The 17,597-nt window shown below is 46.7% G+C and overlaps 1 protein-coding gene across 1 annotated transcript in view; it reads left to right on the top strand.

Moving 5' to 3' along the window:
* Nucleotides 1-17,597, top strand: part of RELN (reelin) — a 659,346-nt gene that overhangs the window by 220,433 nt on the left and 421,316 nt on the right. Inside the window, exon 10 of the mRNA XM_060246073.1 lies at nt 3,846-4,086. Within this exon, the coding sequence (XP_060102056.1) occupies nt 3,846-4,086 (241 nt within the window). The remainder of the gene's footprint in view (nt 1-3,845; nt 4,087-17,597) is intronic.

The raw sequence follows: 17,597 nt of genomic DNA, 5'->3' as shown, positions 1-17,597 counted from the left end.
AGAGCTCTCTCAGCCCCATCCACCTCACAGAGTGTCTGTTATGGGGGAGGAAGTTAAAGGAGATTGTGAGCCGCTCTGAAACTCTGAGTGGAGGGCGGAATATAAATCCAATGTCTTCTTCTTCTTTGGGACCCCATTGGGGGGAAAGGCAGGGTGTAAATGAAGTAAAGAAATAAACAGTAAAACAAAAGGCTTATGCTTCATTGTCATTGTTCTGTACAGTCCCATATTAGGACTGTGAAGTTCCATTTTAGAACTGCACACACACACTGGGAAGATTTTCTAGGTTATTTTTTAAGCCTAGGAACAGAGCAGGGAGAGCCCCTCCCATCCATAGTGTTTCTGAGGTTATTTTCCTGATCAAACAGTCACATGCTCTGGGGAAGGTGCTCCCCCTTTTCCTCAGTTTGCTCTTTGTCACCACTTTGTGAAGACTGTTCTAGCTTTGCTCCTTGTCTAGTATAAATTTCTGAGTCTTTTTCTTTCTCATTTCTTTCATCATTAATAATGTCACAGAAGGCCCTTTTAAAGAAATGTTCTTCTTATGCCACCAAAGTGACCCACACAGCCTTCATATCTGGGGGAAGTCCATAACATGGCAGTCTGCAGCCTCTGCCAGCTGTTCAAATCTAAGGCCTGGGCAGATTACACTTCTCACCTCAAGGCTACTTTATGGGAGAGGGCTTTGTCAGGTTCTGATAACCATACAGCTAAACCAGCTGCTACAGTGGAACATGCCCCTCCTTCGACTTCAAAATCTGCTTTACATGATGACCATCCTTCTCATCCAGCCTCAATAATCTCCATTCAGTTGATTCTGAGATCGGATCTGACTCGAAGAAAATTGAGGTCCCCAGAAACTGGCCTGGTGTCATCTACCACCTGAAAAACATAAATCTAAGCTAAAGCATAAAGAACAGCGCCATTTGGTTTCAACTGAACCAACAAGACCAGTGGAACTTCTGGTGACACAATTGAGCTACCCTTATCTCCAATGCTCCCTCTAAGCTGTAGAGTCTTGTGACCAAAAATTCTACTTTGTGAGCTACTGACATTAAAGTTGTAAGCTACTGCAGAAATGAGTTTTTTTCCTGAGCTAAGACATAAGAACATAAGAGAAGCCATGTTGGATCAGACCAATGGCCCATCCAGTCCACCATTCTGTGTCACACAGTGGCCAACCCCTCCCTCCCAGGCACCATTAGGAGGTCCATCAGTGGGGCCAGAACATTAGAAGCCCTCCCACTGTACCCCCCAAGCACCAAAAATACAGAGCATCATTGCCCCAGGCAGAGAGTTCCAACAATATACTGTGGCTAATAGCTGCTGGTGGACCTCTGCTCCTTATATTTATCCAATCCCCTCTTGAAGCTGGCTGTGCCTGCAGCAGCCACCACCTCCTGTGGCAGTGAATTCCACATGTTAATCATCCTTTGGGTGAAGAAGTACTTCCTTTTATCAGTTCTAACCCGACTGATCAGCAATTTCATTGAATGTCCATGAGTTCTCGTATTGTGAGAAAGGGAGAAAAGTACTTCTTTCTCTACCTTCTCTATCCCATGCATAATCTTGTAAACCTCAATCATGTCACCCCTCAGTTGACGTTTCTCCAAGCTAAAGAGCCCCAAGCATTTTCATAGGGAAAATGTTCCAACTAATCATTCTAGTTGCCCTTTTCTGCACTTTTCTGTCACCATGTGCTTTATGTGTGAGCTGCAGGTTAAAAAACTATGAGCTAATTTATACTAACTCAGCTTAGAGGAAACACTGCTTACCTCATAACTTCATCAGGTTTATGTTCTCTGGCTCCATCACTCTCCGAAGGCAAAGTGGAAGCAGAACCAGTTGATTTCCCTGAAAACCCACTTTTGGTTCCATTAGGTCCAGCACCACATCTGTCTTGGATGCATACTTTTCTCTTGGGCCCTTGGCAGTACGATCCCCTCTTTTATCCTCCATTCCCATGAGAGTGGGAGGAACCATCTCAGCCCTGTTTGGAATGGATCAGGAACAAGGTCCAAGAGTGGTTCTCAACAACACTAATCTAAGGAGTCTGAACAGGCTCAGAAACCACTTTGAATTTCTACATTTAACCCAGGTGAAAGCACAGCTGCTGCCATTGACAACGCTTTTCCAGAGTTGGGTTCAGAGTCAGAGGTTTCATTCGAAAAATGGGCAGTCCAGAGTCTACCCTCTGATGATTCCCCTTATGGTTATTATGCAGAGTTCTTTCTAGATAATAAGCAAATGGTGGGTTAAGACCAATTTTGGATCTCAGAGGTTCTGCATGGTTTCTTTAATCTCTGTACTACAGTTTCTTAGTCCAAATTATTGGTTTACTGTCTTGGATTTACAAGGCCCATACTTTCATCTACTGATTCAAACAGGTCACAAGAGGTACTTATGTTTTAAGTACTAAGGAATACCTTACCAGTCTACCATGCTGCCCTTTGGTTTAGCTATTTCCTTTTGCATATTCATGAAATGTGTGGCCATTGTGGGAGCCCACTTCAGATCTCAAGGGTGTTCGGTATCCCCATGTCAAGATGACTGCTGTTCACTTCTCCTTCGGAGGAAGACCTGCAGAGACATCTGCCATTGTCAGTAGAGGTCTTATGTTGAATTGAGAGAAATCAAACACTAAGGCGAGCAGGGCTTTGTTGTAGCAGGAATGCTTTTGTATATCTGGCCACACACCCCTGATGTAGCCAATTCTCCAAGAGCTTACAGTAGGCCCTGTAAACTCTTGGAGGACTGGGTATGGCAGGGGTTTGTGTCCTAATATGCAAAGGAGCTCCTGCTACAAAGAAAGCCCTGAGGGCAAGAATATATTTCCCCTACTGTTGCACAATGCAGTTACTCTACGGTAGACCTTTTTGCCATGTGTTTCAATACCAAAGTGCCTGTTCATGGCTGTCCACTTGGATCTATGTTCCAGAACTGGTATAGGCCCACTTTCTCTGGGAAATGCCTTTCAGCATTTGTCCTTGGCAGTATGGCGACCATTCTTCCCTACCAGGGCAAGGGGGGAAATGCACAGAAAAGGGGATGAATCTAAATTAGCTGAAAAGGAGGGGGGGGGGGTTGTAGAAAAAGTCCAGCATGAACTTATTTGCATATTATGCCACACCCCCTGACATCACCCTTGTTTCACATGGAGCTTTTTGTAGGAAAAAGCCCAGCAGGAACTCATTTGCATATTAGGCTACACCTCCTGAGAGCGAGCCAGCCGGAACTGCGTTCCTGCTAAAAAAAAAAAAAAAAAGCCTTCCTTTCATCTAATTTAGATTCATCCCCTTTTCTGTGCATTTCCCCCCTTGCCCTGGTAGGGAAGAATGGTCGCCATACTGCCAAGGACAAATCACAGTGCATCCTTGTTACTTCTTTTTGGCCCCAGCAGATGTGGTTTCAGGTCTTCCTTCAGAAATCCAAGGGCAATTATATCCATCTGCCAGTACTACCTGTCATCTTGCAGATGGGGAATATAGGCTACCACGAAGTCAAGTGCCTGCATCTGACTGCCTGGCTGGTGACTCCAGAAAAGTAATTTCCCCCGAACTGGTAGCTGCCATTACCATGAATGCCCATAGGTTTTCCCCTAGAGTCTCCTACAGCCACAAATGGAGACATTTCTTCTCAGGGGCCCTCGCCTAGTAATCTAAATATAAAATTATTAGCTTTGCATGCATGGTGTTATTTGGGAACATCTCCTTCATTCTTTCCTTTTTATAGAGACTGAAGATATTGGATTTAACTGTGATTAAGTTGTTTGATTTGAAAATATGAGCTTTTAAAGGGAGATGTTTACTATTAATTTATTTATTCCATATCTTATTACTTTGCAGAGCTCCTTCTAATGTCAGCACAATTATCCATATTCTCTACCTTCCTGAGGAAGCCAAAGGAGAAAATATCCAGTTCCAGTGGAAACAGGAATATGTCCATGCTGGTGATGTGTATGAAGCCTGCTGGGCATTAGACAATATTCTGATAATCAATGAAGCTCACAAACAAATTGTTTTAGAAGATCATCTTGATCCTGTGGACACGGGCAACTGGCTCTTCTTCCCTGGAGCCACGGTTAAGGTGGGCTGAATTTAAATTTCTAATTTGTAAACATTTAAATGTATGCAGTATTTGTCTTTTGCAGAGCCGGCTGTCACACCCACTGGAATCAGATGCAAGAAAAGGAAGGTGCTTCTCCCACTAATTATTTCACTTTGTCAGATACTTTTTTTACAATGCAAATAGCTTGACACATAATGTTGTATCATGTCAAAGATTATAATGCAGAACATTTATCAAGCATCTCAGTTGTGAAACATAATACCATTAGAGTTTTGAAATTAATATTTGTTTTTACTGCTTCAGTTTTCATGGCCATCTTCCTCTGCTGCCTAAATAGAGGGAGGGTGTTAATTAAGAATGGCATAGTCATTCAGTTTTAATCAATTTTTCAAGGATTGTGTAATATTATTGAGAGTAGTTTTGTGTAGTAGTTAAGTGCACAGACTCTAATCTGGGAGAACCGGGTTTGATTTCCCACTCCTCCACGTGCAGCTGCTGGGTGACCTTTGGTCAGCCACTGTTCTATCAGAGTGGTTTTCTCATGAACAGTTCTCTGAGAGCTCTCTCAGCCCCACCTACTTCACAGGGTGTCTGCTGTGGAGAAAGGAAGGAAAACAGCTTTTAAGCTGTTCTGTGACTCTGAATGAAGGATAGGGTATAAGTCCAATATCTTCTTTTTCTATATTTACCAAACTATATGCAGCAGTATTATCAGTTATCTTGCAACCGATTGTTTTTAAAGGAGTCTGTGTGTACACACTTTCTTACATATAAAGAAATGCTGAGGGGCAGAACAGCCTTGCCTCATTTCCAGGGCAGTCTTCATGATCCTGGGATCCTGGGAACCTAGACAAAACTGTAGGATGGGGCTCCAGAAGCACTTAAGAAGCATGGGGGGAAGGCAATCAGCTGTAAATGGGGGGGCGAGCTACAGTTCATCACCCTTCCCCCTGTGTTCATCACCCTCCCTCATGTGTTGCATAAGTCTAAGACAGTGCAGAGAATCAGCAGGGGCTTGAAAGCAGTGGCTGGGCCGGCTGTGGGGGCTCCAAGCTCAGCTCCCCCCAGCATGGCTTAGCCATCTCACCTGCTGGAAATTCCTAGTTCTTTAGTCATTTGTTCCTTCCCCTTTTAGAGGATCCTAAGCAATCTAAAAAACAGAGTGCCTGACAGAACTGAGCCACCTCCTGGCCACAGCCATGTGGGCCCGAGGCCCACCCATTAGATGAACTTAGACAGTTGCCTAGGACAGCAGCACCCAGAGGGGGCACCGGATTGGGTGGCCCCCTGTGACTCGTGGGGACAGGGGCTGCCAGTGCCCAACATGGTGGGCTCTCACTTGCCCCCACTCCCTTTGTCTCCCTGGTACCGCTGCTGACTCTGCTCTTTGCACCCACTCCCACCTCGTGAGAAGTCACCAGCAGTGCTGCTGCAGAGGAGGAAGAGGAGGAGGGAGTGCAAGGACCAGCCAGGTAAGTGCCTGAGCACACATAGGAGCCTGGCACAACCTTCTCTCTCTCGCTCCTCCCTGGGCATTAAAGCCCCTGTCATGACTCAGGGGGTCTTACCAATTGCTGCCACCACTCTGGGTTAAGGGTTTCTCTTGAGAAGGCCCAGAGTACCCTCCCAAACCCTTCAGGCCTCCTATAGCCTAGTCCAAATAATAGGCGTTGAGGACCAGGCAGAGTGAACAGCAACAAAAGGTGTATTTCAGTGCAATAAAAATTAACAAGGTGCGTTAAACAGTAAAAGGGTGAAGGGAAAATAAACAAATGCCCTAACGCGTCTATTTATACAGTCCCTACCTAATACCCACACTTACCCCTTGGGTAAGGGTCTTTCCCCTGCTTCAAGCTCTCCAGGTTACAGCCTGTTTCCAGCTCAGCCTTCCAGGGAAAGAACACCCATTTCTTGGGCTTGGCCTTTATACATTCTCTTCCCAGGCCCCACCCCTCTCTGGGCCTGTTTCCCTCCAAAACCCTCGCTACTCAATCAGAGGGACAGAGGGGATCCTGGGAGATTTGGCTTTTCCCAGTAACTCCTAAGCAGGCTTCCCTGGGGCCTGCAGGCCTCACTAGGCCCAGGATCATGACAGCCCCTCTCGGTATGCCCATCATTCGAACCAAGAACCAGTAGAAACTGATAAATAAACAAAAAAAATCAGCTCTCCCCCCCCCCCCGCCTTCCTTCAGTCCCTCTCAAGCATTTCTTGCACCAGGTGACGTGAGCACTCCAAGCCAGGCAGAGGCTTTTTAAGGTGGGCCATCTCTGGGGCTTAAGTCAACAAAGATGTGGCAGGGAGACTCAGCTGACTCATAAAATGGGCCTCTACAGGAGCAGTGATTTGCAACCAAGGCTGGCAGTGAGGCTGGGGAAATGCCTCTGACTTCAGCCTGCAGAGGGGAGGGGAGGAGGAGAAGAATTGCAAAAATGCAAGCCAGGAAAGTTTGGGGAGGAGTAAAAGAGGTGGGGGAGTCTGTCCATAGGAGGAGGTTGAAAGCCTGGGGAAGAGGCAACCCTGGTCCCCAGAAAGAAAACCAGAGCATATGCAAGCATCACTTTTCTGGAAGGAGGAGGAGTCACAGTGCTAGAATTCCTGGGACAGGCTGGCCCTTCGAGGTTAGAGTGAGGCTGCCAATCAGGGGAACAGATTTGGGCTTAAGTAGGGTTGCCGACTCTGGCCTGGGAAGTTCCTGGAGATTTGAGTGAAACTCTGTGACTGGAATGTGCCGTCAAATTGCAGGTGATTATGGTGACCTCAGCAAGGGGCTTTCAAGGCCAACAGGCCATTCAGGCCATTCAAGGTCATTGCCTTCCTCTGCAGAGGCTCCCTTGATGGGGTGATCTCCCTTCCAAGTACCCTTCTTGTTTAGCTGCTGAGATCTGACCAAATCAGGTTATACCATGCTGCCTTCCCTCCCGATGTGTGAAAATAGGCAGCTGCGATGCCGTGGAGGCAAATAACATTATCTGATAAATAACGTCCTATTAAGCCTCTATTAAAGTGACAGGACACTTTTCTCCGTGTCTGCTGAGAACCCTGTTCCTTACACAAGAGGGGATTTTTATTTATTTATTTATTTATTTATTTATTTATTTGCAATTTATATCCCGCCCTTCCCACCAGGTGGCTCAAGGTGGCTTACAACACATAAAATCTAACATAAGAGTATAAAATCAAGCATAAAAGTTTAAACATTTCACAATTTACATAGTTAAAATCTAAACATTTCTCACAGTTATATACTTAAAACATTAGAAACATACAGCGATCTTACAAACTACACTCAGTTTCAAGTTTCAGTGCTGGTTAGTTGTAAGCCAGCCGGAAGAGGACTGTCTTACAGGCCCTGCGGAATTGAGCAAGGTCCCGCAGGGCCCTTACCTCTTCCGGCAGCTGGTTCCACCAGGAAGGGGCCATTACGGAGAAGGCCCTATCCCTTGTAGTTTTCAAACGGGCTTCCTTTGGCCCGGGGACAACAAGGAGATTTTGAGTTCCCGATCTCAGTACTCTCTGGGGAACATGTGGGATGCATCTCCCGAGGTAGTGTTCAGTGTGACACATGTCAGTTACCAAAACCAAGGACGGTATACTTTCATCCTTTAGAAATGTCTGTGTCTGACCCATTTTTTAATCTCCCCACCCTCCAAAAAGCCCAGGGCAGCAGTCATGGTTCTTCCCTCCTCCTCCTCCGTTTAGTCCTCATAAGTATCCCTCAGTTTTATCCTCACAACCGAATCCTGTCAGGTCAGTTAGGCTGAGAGAGTATAACTGCCCTCAAGGCACCCTCTGAAGCTTTGTGGCAGGGTGGCAGGGGATCTGAAAGTGGCAGTGCTACCTGAGGCAGAATTATACCTTCCTAAAACCCATTGCCCAAGGCACTGTGAGTCATTAAAGTTTTAGTCTGACACAAACCACTGTTAGCCGCCCTGAGCCTGCCTAGGCGGGGAGGGCGGGATACAAATGAAATTTTATTATTATTATTATTAGTAGTAGTAGTAGTATTATTATTATAAGGGGTATTAGTATTAATCAAAAGTATTACATTTTGATAGATTAGTGGTACCTTTAGAATTAACTGGAAATTTATAACTTCGGGGAAGTCAGTATTGGAGGGAGGGGGGTGAAATATCATATGGTTTAGTATAAGAAAAGTTAATTAAATGTTGTAACCATGTGTTATTAATAAATTGTTAAAACAAATTATTATAAGGGGTATTTTTGTTGTGGTGTACTTTCTCCCTCTGCAAATGTGTGTGGGGGGTATTTTGTTCATGGATGTATCTATATGGAGTTAATTCACTAATTAACCACCTAATCCTAGGCATATGTAGCTTCAGGTCGCACAACGTTTTACTGTACATTTTAAATTTTAGAACTGTAAGCCGCATTGAGCTACGAATAATTTAGTTTAAAAGCACTGGAAAGTTGTACAAGATTTATGTATAAATGAATATACCCCTCAGAAATAAATGATCATTTTAAGAAGAGGTAGTCAGTCTTGTGGAACCAAGAGCCAGAAAATAATCAAGCAATGGCCTTTGTAAGCAAAAAGGAGGGAGAAGAGACAAGGGCTTTTGTTTATTTTAGATATTTATACCCTCCTTTCCCCCTGCATTGGAGACCTAAAGCAGCTTGCAATAGCATTCTCCCTTATTTTATTGTCACAACAACCACCCTGTGAGGCAGGGTAGGCAGTGGCCTAACATCATGCAGAAAACTTCCATGGCCAACTAGAGATTTCAACCTGGGGCTGCCAGATCATAGTCTGACAGTGTAACCACAACATGATTGATTGATTTTACAAAAGGTATATCCCACCTCATGGGGGTCACCAAGGCAACTAACAAAACATACATGATAAAATCATATTTTAAAATTGTTAAAACTACCACCCCTGAAAAAAAACACAGGTAATTAAAAAGGAAGGACACCGTCACAGCTTCCTGGGATGGCACACAGGGAGCTCACAGGCCCACTGGCTGAAGACGCCTCCCCCCACCCCCTAGACTTTGAAGAGAACAAAGGACCGCTGCTGGCCCCCTGGAGGTGAGTCACATGGCCTGGAAGCTGGCAAGGGCTGGGCAATGGAGCACTGCAGTGCTTGGTCTTCCCCAGCTGCCTCCTTCAGCTCCAGCGCGTGGGGAACCTGCAGTGCTCAGAGCTCTCCCTCCGCTCCCTGCCTGGTCAGCTCTTCTCTTGGAGCTCCCCCAAGGTTTCCTTCAGGGATGGCACCACCTGGTGGCCCAGTGGAATCTGGCCTGAGTCCCATGCTGTAGATGCAGGGGCAGGATCCTGGGGCCAAGGGACCTTATCTTCTTCTCCCAACATTGGAGCAGCTTGGAAGCCCCCATCGTGAGGGCAGGATTCAGGGCTGTGGGGACCGAACCACAGGTAGGTACTGGATGAGAGGCAGAAAGAGCGGGGGGGGGGCGGAGGCAGGCATAAGTAGGTAGCCTTGCCTAGGGCACCAAAAATCCTGGCACTGGCCCTGCCTGAGGGTCCCAGGTGTACATGGCCCCCATTGCAGCAACTTTGCTAACGCCTCTGGATGCCAGAGACTTCCATTGCTCCAGCAGCTGCATCCACAGACCTGACCAAGCCCTGTAAGTGGCTAGATGCACCCAAGGGTGGCTCTGTGTTCGATCTATACTGGCAAGCAGACCGCCGTCACTTCCAGTGTCACTCAGATAGGGGCATGTGCTGGGGGAGGTCCAGCCCCCATTTGGAGAGGAAGCCCATGCACCATGGTGGGATTTGGGAATCATGGGCAGGCCACCGGCAGGTGTGTCATTCCCTGCCATGGCTGAGGGGAGGAGAGCCCCCCCCCCCACAACTGCTGGTGTGGCCATCAGGAAGTCTCTGCTGCCAGATGCATGTCTATACACACATCTGGTCAAGGTGGCCCTAAGTTCCTGCCTCACAGAAGCCCCCAGTGACAGCATGATGTCCTGTACCCTAGCCCATGGACCCTCCACATCAGCCCCACCAAGAGGAGGTGGGAGACACTGGCACATCGTGATGTTGTGGAGCATGGTGCAAACTGTGAACAACTATACCACTGCCAGAGACTGCATGGTTCTGTGGCCCCCCTGTATAGTAGTGGCATCGGAATTGCATCTTCAACTGGCTGAATGCTTGCTTAATAACTGTGTGTGTTTGTCAGTGGACTTGGTTGTAGGCTGTGTGCTCTGGTGGGGCATCTTCAGGATAGGGCATTGGCAAATATGGCCGCAGGGAATACCCTCAGTCACCTGGAGTGAATGGTGCATGAGGCATTAGGGTAGTGTCTTCTGCTATATGCCCACCGTACTAACTTACAAACCAACCTTTGTCCTCCAGCCATGCAACCAAGAGGCAATTGAAGCTAGATGCAGCAAAAATCTGGGCTTTATGGATGCTGCCCAAGAACATGGCCATAAGGTCTGTAAAGATGCCCTGGTGGTTACAGGAAGCCTGACCATTCAGACCGTAGAAGTGGTGGTGATCACGGTATACCTGCAGCTCTTCCCAGGGGGTGATGAGGGCTATATGGCCCTTACCACGTTGGGGAAACCTCCCAATGATACAAACCCTGCCCTGTTGAAAACAACATTGGGGCTCATCAAGAAGCCACTGGGGGACCTGTCTGAGTCTCTCAGAGCACCCATCACCCTTTTCCTCTCCTCCTGCTGTGTTGGCATGGGGGCATGCTTGATGGTGTGGGCACTCAGCATGGCATCCAGAAAGCTGTGTAGCCAGTGGCTTGCCAAGGACTGTGACACCTCAGCCACCTCTGTGATGAACCCCAGAAGGATCTGGTGGCCAGGAAACTCAGGAAGAGCAAGATTTTTTGCAAGAAAAAGATGGCACATGGAGTGAGAGCTTGGCCTTAGAGGGCTGGCCCAAGCTCCTGGCCCAGGGCCTGGATGGCTGCTCTATCTAGGCAAAGCCTATCAAGGTAGGTGCTGTCCAAAAGATGGAGAGTGCTGATGTGAATCTGGTACCGGTGAGCATGGCGCCTCCTCTACCATCACTCTGCTACCCAGATGTAGAGTGCTGAGCATGGAAGGTCCTGCCTGTGGTTGACCTGGCCTTGTGGGAAAAGGGAATTGTGTTCGCAAAGGTGACAGACAGCCAGAGCCACACTCACCCATGTGGCTGGCGTCCTTCCCTCCCAGATGTTACCTACTACCTCTGCAAGAGGTCCATTACCCACCACCTGCAGTCATTACTGGTGGGCGATGGCCATTGTGAGAGCATGGGGGGGAGCAGGGGATCAGTAGCTTCTCATGGTGGGATGACCTGCCTCTACATTTCCATGTGTGTGGGTGGCATGGCCACTGCAACATCTGGTGGACAGTCATTTCCAGCTGAAGTGGACCAAGGTTAAGAAAGCACTGCTGTACAGGTTGGTAGTGGAGTATGCAAGCATTACCCTTGCCACCACCAGGAACAACTCTGCCACCTCCCACTGCAATGTCTTCTGGTGCATGGCTGCAGAATGTCCAGACAGAGATGTCCACTCTGATGCACTGGAAAGATTCCTTCAGGTCTGCTTGGAAGAATGTCCAAGCCCTCATGCCCAAAGTTGTTCCTTACAAGAGGGCAGCTGTGGGGCCAGGTCCTGCCTCCCACTGCCCCCATTGTCCTGACGGATGTCCTGCAGGTGACTCTCAGGGTGAGGATGCTGCCACAGGCCTGTCCTCTGAGGTCAGTAAGGAGGGCCAAGGATGCTGTAGCAGCCAGAGCATCTGGGTGCCAACCGCTGCCTCATGGAGGAAGGCAACTCCGCCATCATTGTCCTCCCATCACCACAGCTGTGACACTCAGAGACCTATTGCCAAAGCAGGCAGGCTCCCAGGGAGGTGAGGCGCCTCCAGGGGGGCAGGGTCAAAGGAATTGGTTCTTGCATGTAAGCTTATGTGGTGTGACTGCTGTGTTTTTCCCCTGTGCCCAGGTCCCCGTTCCCTGACAGTCACTGATGATGCCATGGATCAGCTATGTACCCTGACCCTGAGGAGCTGCATGGTCCTGCAGTTACTTGGCATTTTGGGGTTCCCAGCCCTAGGGCCTGAGGATGAGGTGACCCAGAGGGTGGACTCAGAAGGGGGGGCAGTGGTGGGGCAGCTGCCCCTTGGCCAGATGTTGTGGCTGCTGGTGGCCTGGAGGAGAAAGGGAACTCCGGCCCCTTGCTGTGTCCTCAGGCATGGGGGTCCACATTCAGCACAGCTCATCCCACTTTTTTCTCCATGGGGTGGCAAGTAAGCAGGAGTAGCTGGCAAGCCATCACTACTGGCAGAAAGCCTTTTGCAGGGAGCAGAAATGGGCAGAGGGGCTGGATGCATTTGTAATGGTGGCTGTTGGGCCACCATTTACTGCCACAGGAGGTGGTGGCGGCCACAAGCATGGCCACCTTCAAGAGGGGTTTAGATAAAAATATGGAGCAGAGGTCCATCAGTGGCTATTAGCCACAGTGTGTGTGTGTGTGTGTGTGTGTGTGTGTGTATATATATATATATATATATATATATATATATATAATTTTTTTTTGCCACTGTGTGACACAGAGTGTTGGACTGGATGGGCCATTGGCCTGATCCAACATGGCTTCTCTTATGTTTTTATGGAGAGGCTTCTTGCCGTAGTGAGGGACATGGGTGAGCGATAGGGACTCATCAAGAGGCCACTGGGGGACCTGCCTGAGTCTCTCAGAGCACCCCCACACCCACTTCCCTTCCTCCTGCTGTGTTGGCGTGGGAACACCCTTGATGGTATGGGCACCCTGCTAGATACTGCGGCTTGCAGAGAGCAGGGGGAACCCTCACATCCATGTTCTCGTCTGCCATCACCCTCTGGAGCCCGGTGCACTCCGTGTGTGGGGCGCCATCGAGGGTTGCCTGCAGGGCTGACAAGTGATGCCTCCCTTTCCACTGATGGGTGACGGGGGCTTGTGACGGGAGTTGATCTCTTGAAGGGGGAGTGTGTGGCAGAGAAAGAGAACTGCTGCTGTGGCCTGCCCCTCTCTGCCCCCTGCCAGTGAAAGATGCTTGGCTTAGCCCCCTCCACTCCTGCGTGCCCTGTCTCTCACACTGCCTCCACCTCACAATAATGCCAAAATGGGACACTGTGGCAGGATTACCACAGAATAATCATGGACACTGCCATGGCAGCACCCATCAACTGTGTTGAGGCACTTTTTTTTCTCATACAGCTGCCAAGTAATTATCCCATAAGGGAGGTGACTAGCAGTGCTGAAACTGTGCCAACAACAGCCCCCGCAGCACAGGCAGAACAAAGGATTTTCTTCTTTATCTGTTTCTCTTTATTTCTTAAAAATCTCAGGGTTTTGCCACTTACTTGTCTTTTATCTAAGGTCTCTATTTTGTTCTAAATCTCATTTATTGACTCTTCAGGTTTTTCAGTTACATGATTTTCAAATGTTTGGAATTTATTTACAAGGAGTTCCTGAATATTTTCAACTGGGGTTTCAAGTGGCTCCTCAAAATTTCATTTCATGTATAAACCAGGTGGGGGTTTTGGTGACTTTTGAATGTTTAACTATAACATTTACCTTATTTATCTTAACTTTTATTATCTGGAGTAATTTACTGAATTACCACAAGTACATACCTAATTACCTAATCACACAAAAGTTTGTCAGCTGTAGATAGCCTTAAAAGCAGATTGGCAATTTTAAACCTAGATAATTACAACTGTTTTAGATAAGGTTAGCTGATTTAGTCATTTACCTCAGAGCAAATAAGGATAAGGAAGAAGCATTAATATCTTAATATGCATGGGATTAACTAAACTGCTTTTCCTAAATTGCATTTTCTTCAAGGGAGATTTACCGTATTAGAAAAGTAACTGTCAACTATTTTATTAAACCAAAACCTTCCTTAAGCAATTTGTTGGCATCTGTACCTCCAGTGCTCAAAATGCGCTTGTTTGAAGTGGTTTGAGGTGGGATGTGTGTTATTCATAGTTGACCAAATACAGTAAGATCATAGCTGAAGCTGAACTGAGCAAATATGTTGTGTGAGTTCATGAAAAGAATACCTATGGTGAATGTTGTACATGTGGCAAAAGGGATAGCCTTTCATATTATGAAATATATGTGATTGTATAATTCACATATACACACATAAATGGTCTTGTGAACATTCATTAGTGAAATTGGTAATGTTTTTGGCAAGTTTGCAAGAAACAAATATGGCTTACTGCATAAATTTGGCAGGGTTTCTTCTCTCCTCCTTTAAAATGCTTTGGTCCCTGAAAAACTATGGTGCAGCTGTGTGAAGACACAGGTCTTCATACAGCTGTACAGAAACAGATTCCTTAGCACAGTATAAATATATAACGAATTAGAGCTCAGCTCTGTTCTGCTGAATTGCTCTTTTTTTAGCAGATTAATTTATTTTATTACCTTCTTATCCCTCTCTCCACCTAGACTGAAGCTCAGGGTGGCTCACAACATGACGATACAGTAACAATAAGAAAAGGGTAGTTCTAATAAAATCCAATTAAATTAAATTAAAATTCAGTTACTTTAACACTCTGCTTTTGGCACAAAAATTCATTGTGCTAGGAAATTAGGAAAGTCCATCTAAATTACATTACTGGAATACTAAATTACATTACTGGAAGTCTCCTCATATAAAGCATTCCACCAGGTGGGGGCCACAATGGAAAAGGCCTTAGCCATTCTTGCATTCAGACAGCAAATCGAGCTCCAGGCACCTCCAAAAACCCACATGTGGCTGAACAAAGACACTGTGAGGAATCATAATGGGAGAGGCAGTGCTTCAGATATGATGGTTCTAGACTCAAGGCTTTAAAGGTTAACAGCAGCACCTTGAATTTAACTCAGAAAGCAATTGGAAGCCAGGACAGCTGCCACAAAATGGGCTTGATGTGTGTACGCCCCTGTGAATTGGTCAGCAGCCTGGCAGCTGCATTCTGAACAACCGGAAGATCTTCATAGTTTCTGTGCAGTCGCACACATACTGCGCCAGCGCTGAATCTGACATCAGAGAATGAAGAGCTGTCCTCAGCTGCTTTGGTGCTCTTTCCCCTCAGGCCTCAGGGAATGGGCATGCTCCATGCATGCCTAGATCTGAAGGGAAGGCATATCCTGCTTAGTTCCTTCCTAACCACCACCCAAGCCAGACTTCCCTTCAACTTTTCCATGATCCCTCATCTCTTTGCCATTTTGCTTCACTTTCTTATCATCCTTTCATCTTTGTCTCCTGTAAAACAAATACATATATATTTCTTGTTATAGTTCCCTTGGTGAGTCTTCGTGAGTGTTTTGATCTTCCTCCCCCCTTTCTCCTTACCTCAGGAGGTGGCATATGGGAGGTTCAGACTTGTTTAAAAACTGTTGCTCTTGTTGAGCTAAGCTTCCTTCCACCAATGGTCACCAACTCTGCCTTCTCTGTCTTGGGGAAGGACACTGGGTGGAGTCTCACCCACATTGTGCTAAATTAATGAAACAAGCCTGTTGGAATCACGCTCTTCAGCTCTGTAGTAATCTCTTTGAGCCTCCCTTGGCACCACCAATGTCTTCTTCAGCTCAATCTGTGTCTTCTACACCTTCTAGATCTGAAAAGGCAATTTGGTACAGATCAGAACATTATCTGCTTTCTCAAAGAAGAAGACAGTTAAATCTGCTAACACCTATCCCATTCATGGCCCTAGCCACAAGAAGTCCAAGATGACCCAGGCACTGACAATCATTTCAGTCATGCCTCTGTCATATCAAGCCTCTCAATATCTGCACCAATAATTAAGCATGCCAGCTTGTGATCCACTGCTCCGCCCATATCAGTTCCGGAGCCCCCATTCCTGCTCCTGTCTGTACCAACTCATACTGCAACAGACAGACTTTCACCAAGGCAAAGGGTTATTCCTATCCCTTCTCAGTCCCCATTGGTGAGGTCCATATCTCCAGGCCATCTCACACCCATGGACCTCTGTCATCTTGAAGACCACCAGATCCTAACTGTTCAGCTCATGCTGACTCTGGTTCCCACTGCTTGTGCTGTCGAACCTGATCCAGGAGCCCGAGTCAACACCATGATCACTTCTTCAGATCACCCTGCTACTGATGCAGTCATGCTTAATATCCCTTGAGCTCAAGAACACCTCGACACTACTACTCCCAGACTCAAGGCCACTTGAGAGATTATTTCACCCAAGACCATTCAATATAAAGATTTTCTCATCATCACTCTCAGAAAGTTCCAGGGAAGGGCACAAATACCACTACTCATGATCTTGATGTTCTTCTGGACATGCCTCTTCTTGGTACCACTCCTTGTTGGACCCCACACATGCCTGCTTTTGGACTCATACCAAGCACTTCCACAAGGCATCATCTTTTCTGATCTTGATGTTGATTGCTACTCAACCAGCTCCTCAACTTACTCCTCAAGTGCCAATGCTTGACAATATTGCTAGTACATCTTCTGAACCTTTGTATGACATCTCTAATTAATCTGGTTCTGAGTCTGGAGACCTACTCCAAACATACCCAGAATCAAAGATCCCTTGTCTCTTTATGATGGTTCCAAAACATATATGGCACTCATCCATTGGATAGTTGCAGTGCTGCAAATTCAGATGGCATCTAAGACACCGAAAGTCACAGATGTCATCCATAAATTAGTTTAATCCAGGGCCCCTCTGGGTGTAATTCTTCCAATGCTACTGGTACATGTAAAGGAGGCATGGGAGAAACTGACTTCCTTTCCATCCATGTCCAAGAGATTCAAAGCAAAGTCTAACAAACCGACAACCAATTTCTATTTTCCCATCCAGCTCCCAACTCGATTATTATCCACTCTTCCTCCTCCTCCAAGCAATCCTATCATCTGCTCCCCCAGATCACGAAGGAAAGAAATTTGAGAACCTTTCTGGAAAGGTTTATGCTTTGACATCACTGACAACAAAGATCCCCAACTATCTCTCTGCTTACTCCTTTCATCTTTTGAACCAGTTCACACCTTTCATCATAAAACTATCTGTGTCTGACCAGCAACAAGCCACCTCTGCTGTTTCTGAAACTTTGAGAATCTCCAAACAACAAATTAACAGCCTTAAATATGCTATCACCTCTTCATCAAGGGTTCTCATCACTGCTAGGTGACAGGTTTTTCAGCAGAATCTGTGTTCTACATGTTTCTGCCCCACCACTAATTTCCAGGTTCTATGGAAAGTCATCAATTGCAGAACCCATTGCATTCTCATTACTTCTCAGTGGCTGAGACAGCCTTGCTTTCCTCACTTCCTACAACTTTCACACAACACCTTTCATCATCCGCCTTTTGTGCAAGACCTGATCTCACAACAAGAAGAAGCAGATATTGGATTTATATCCCGCCACAAACATCCTGTGAGGTAGGTGGGGCTGAGAGAGCTCTCCCAGAAGCTGCCCTTTCAAAGATAACTTCTGTGAGAGCTATGGCTAACCCAAGGCCATTCCAGCAGCTGCAAGTTGAGGAGTGGGGAATCAAACCCAGTTCTCCCAGATAAGAGTCTGCGT

The sequence above is a fragment of the Heteronotia binoei genome, chromosome 8, assembly GCF_032191835.1.
Source record: "Heteronotia binoei isolate CCM8104 ecotype False Entrance Well chromosome 8, APGP_CSIRO_Hbin_v1, whole genome shotgun sequence".
Taxonomy (NCBI): Eukaryota; Metazoa; Chordata; class Lepidosauria; order Squamata; family Gekkonidae; genus Heteronotia; species Heteronotia binoei.
Note: the sequence above shows the minus strand (reverse complement) of the source record. Positions and strands in the feature narration are given on the sequence as shown.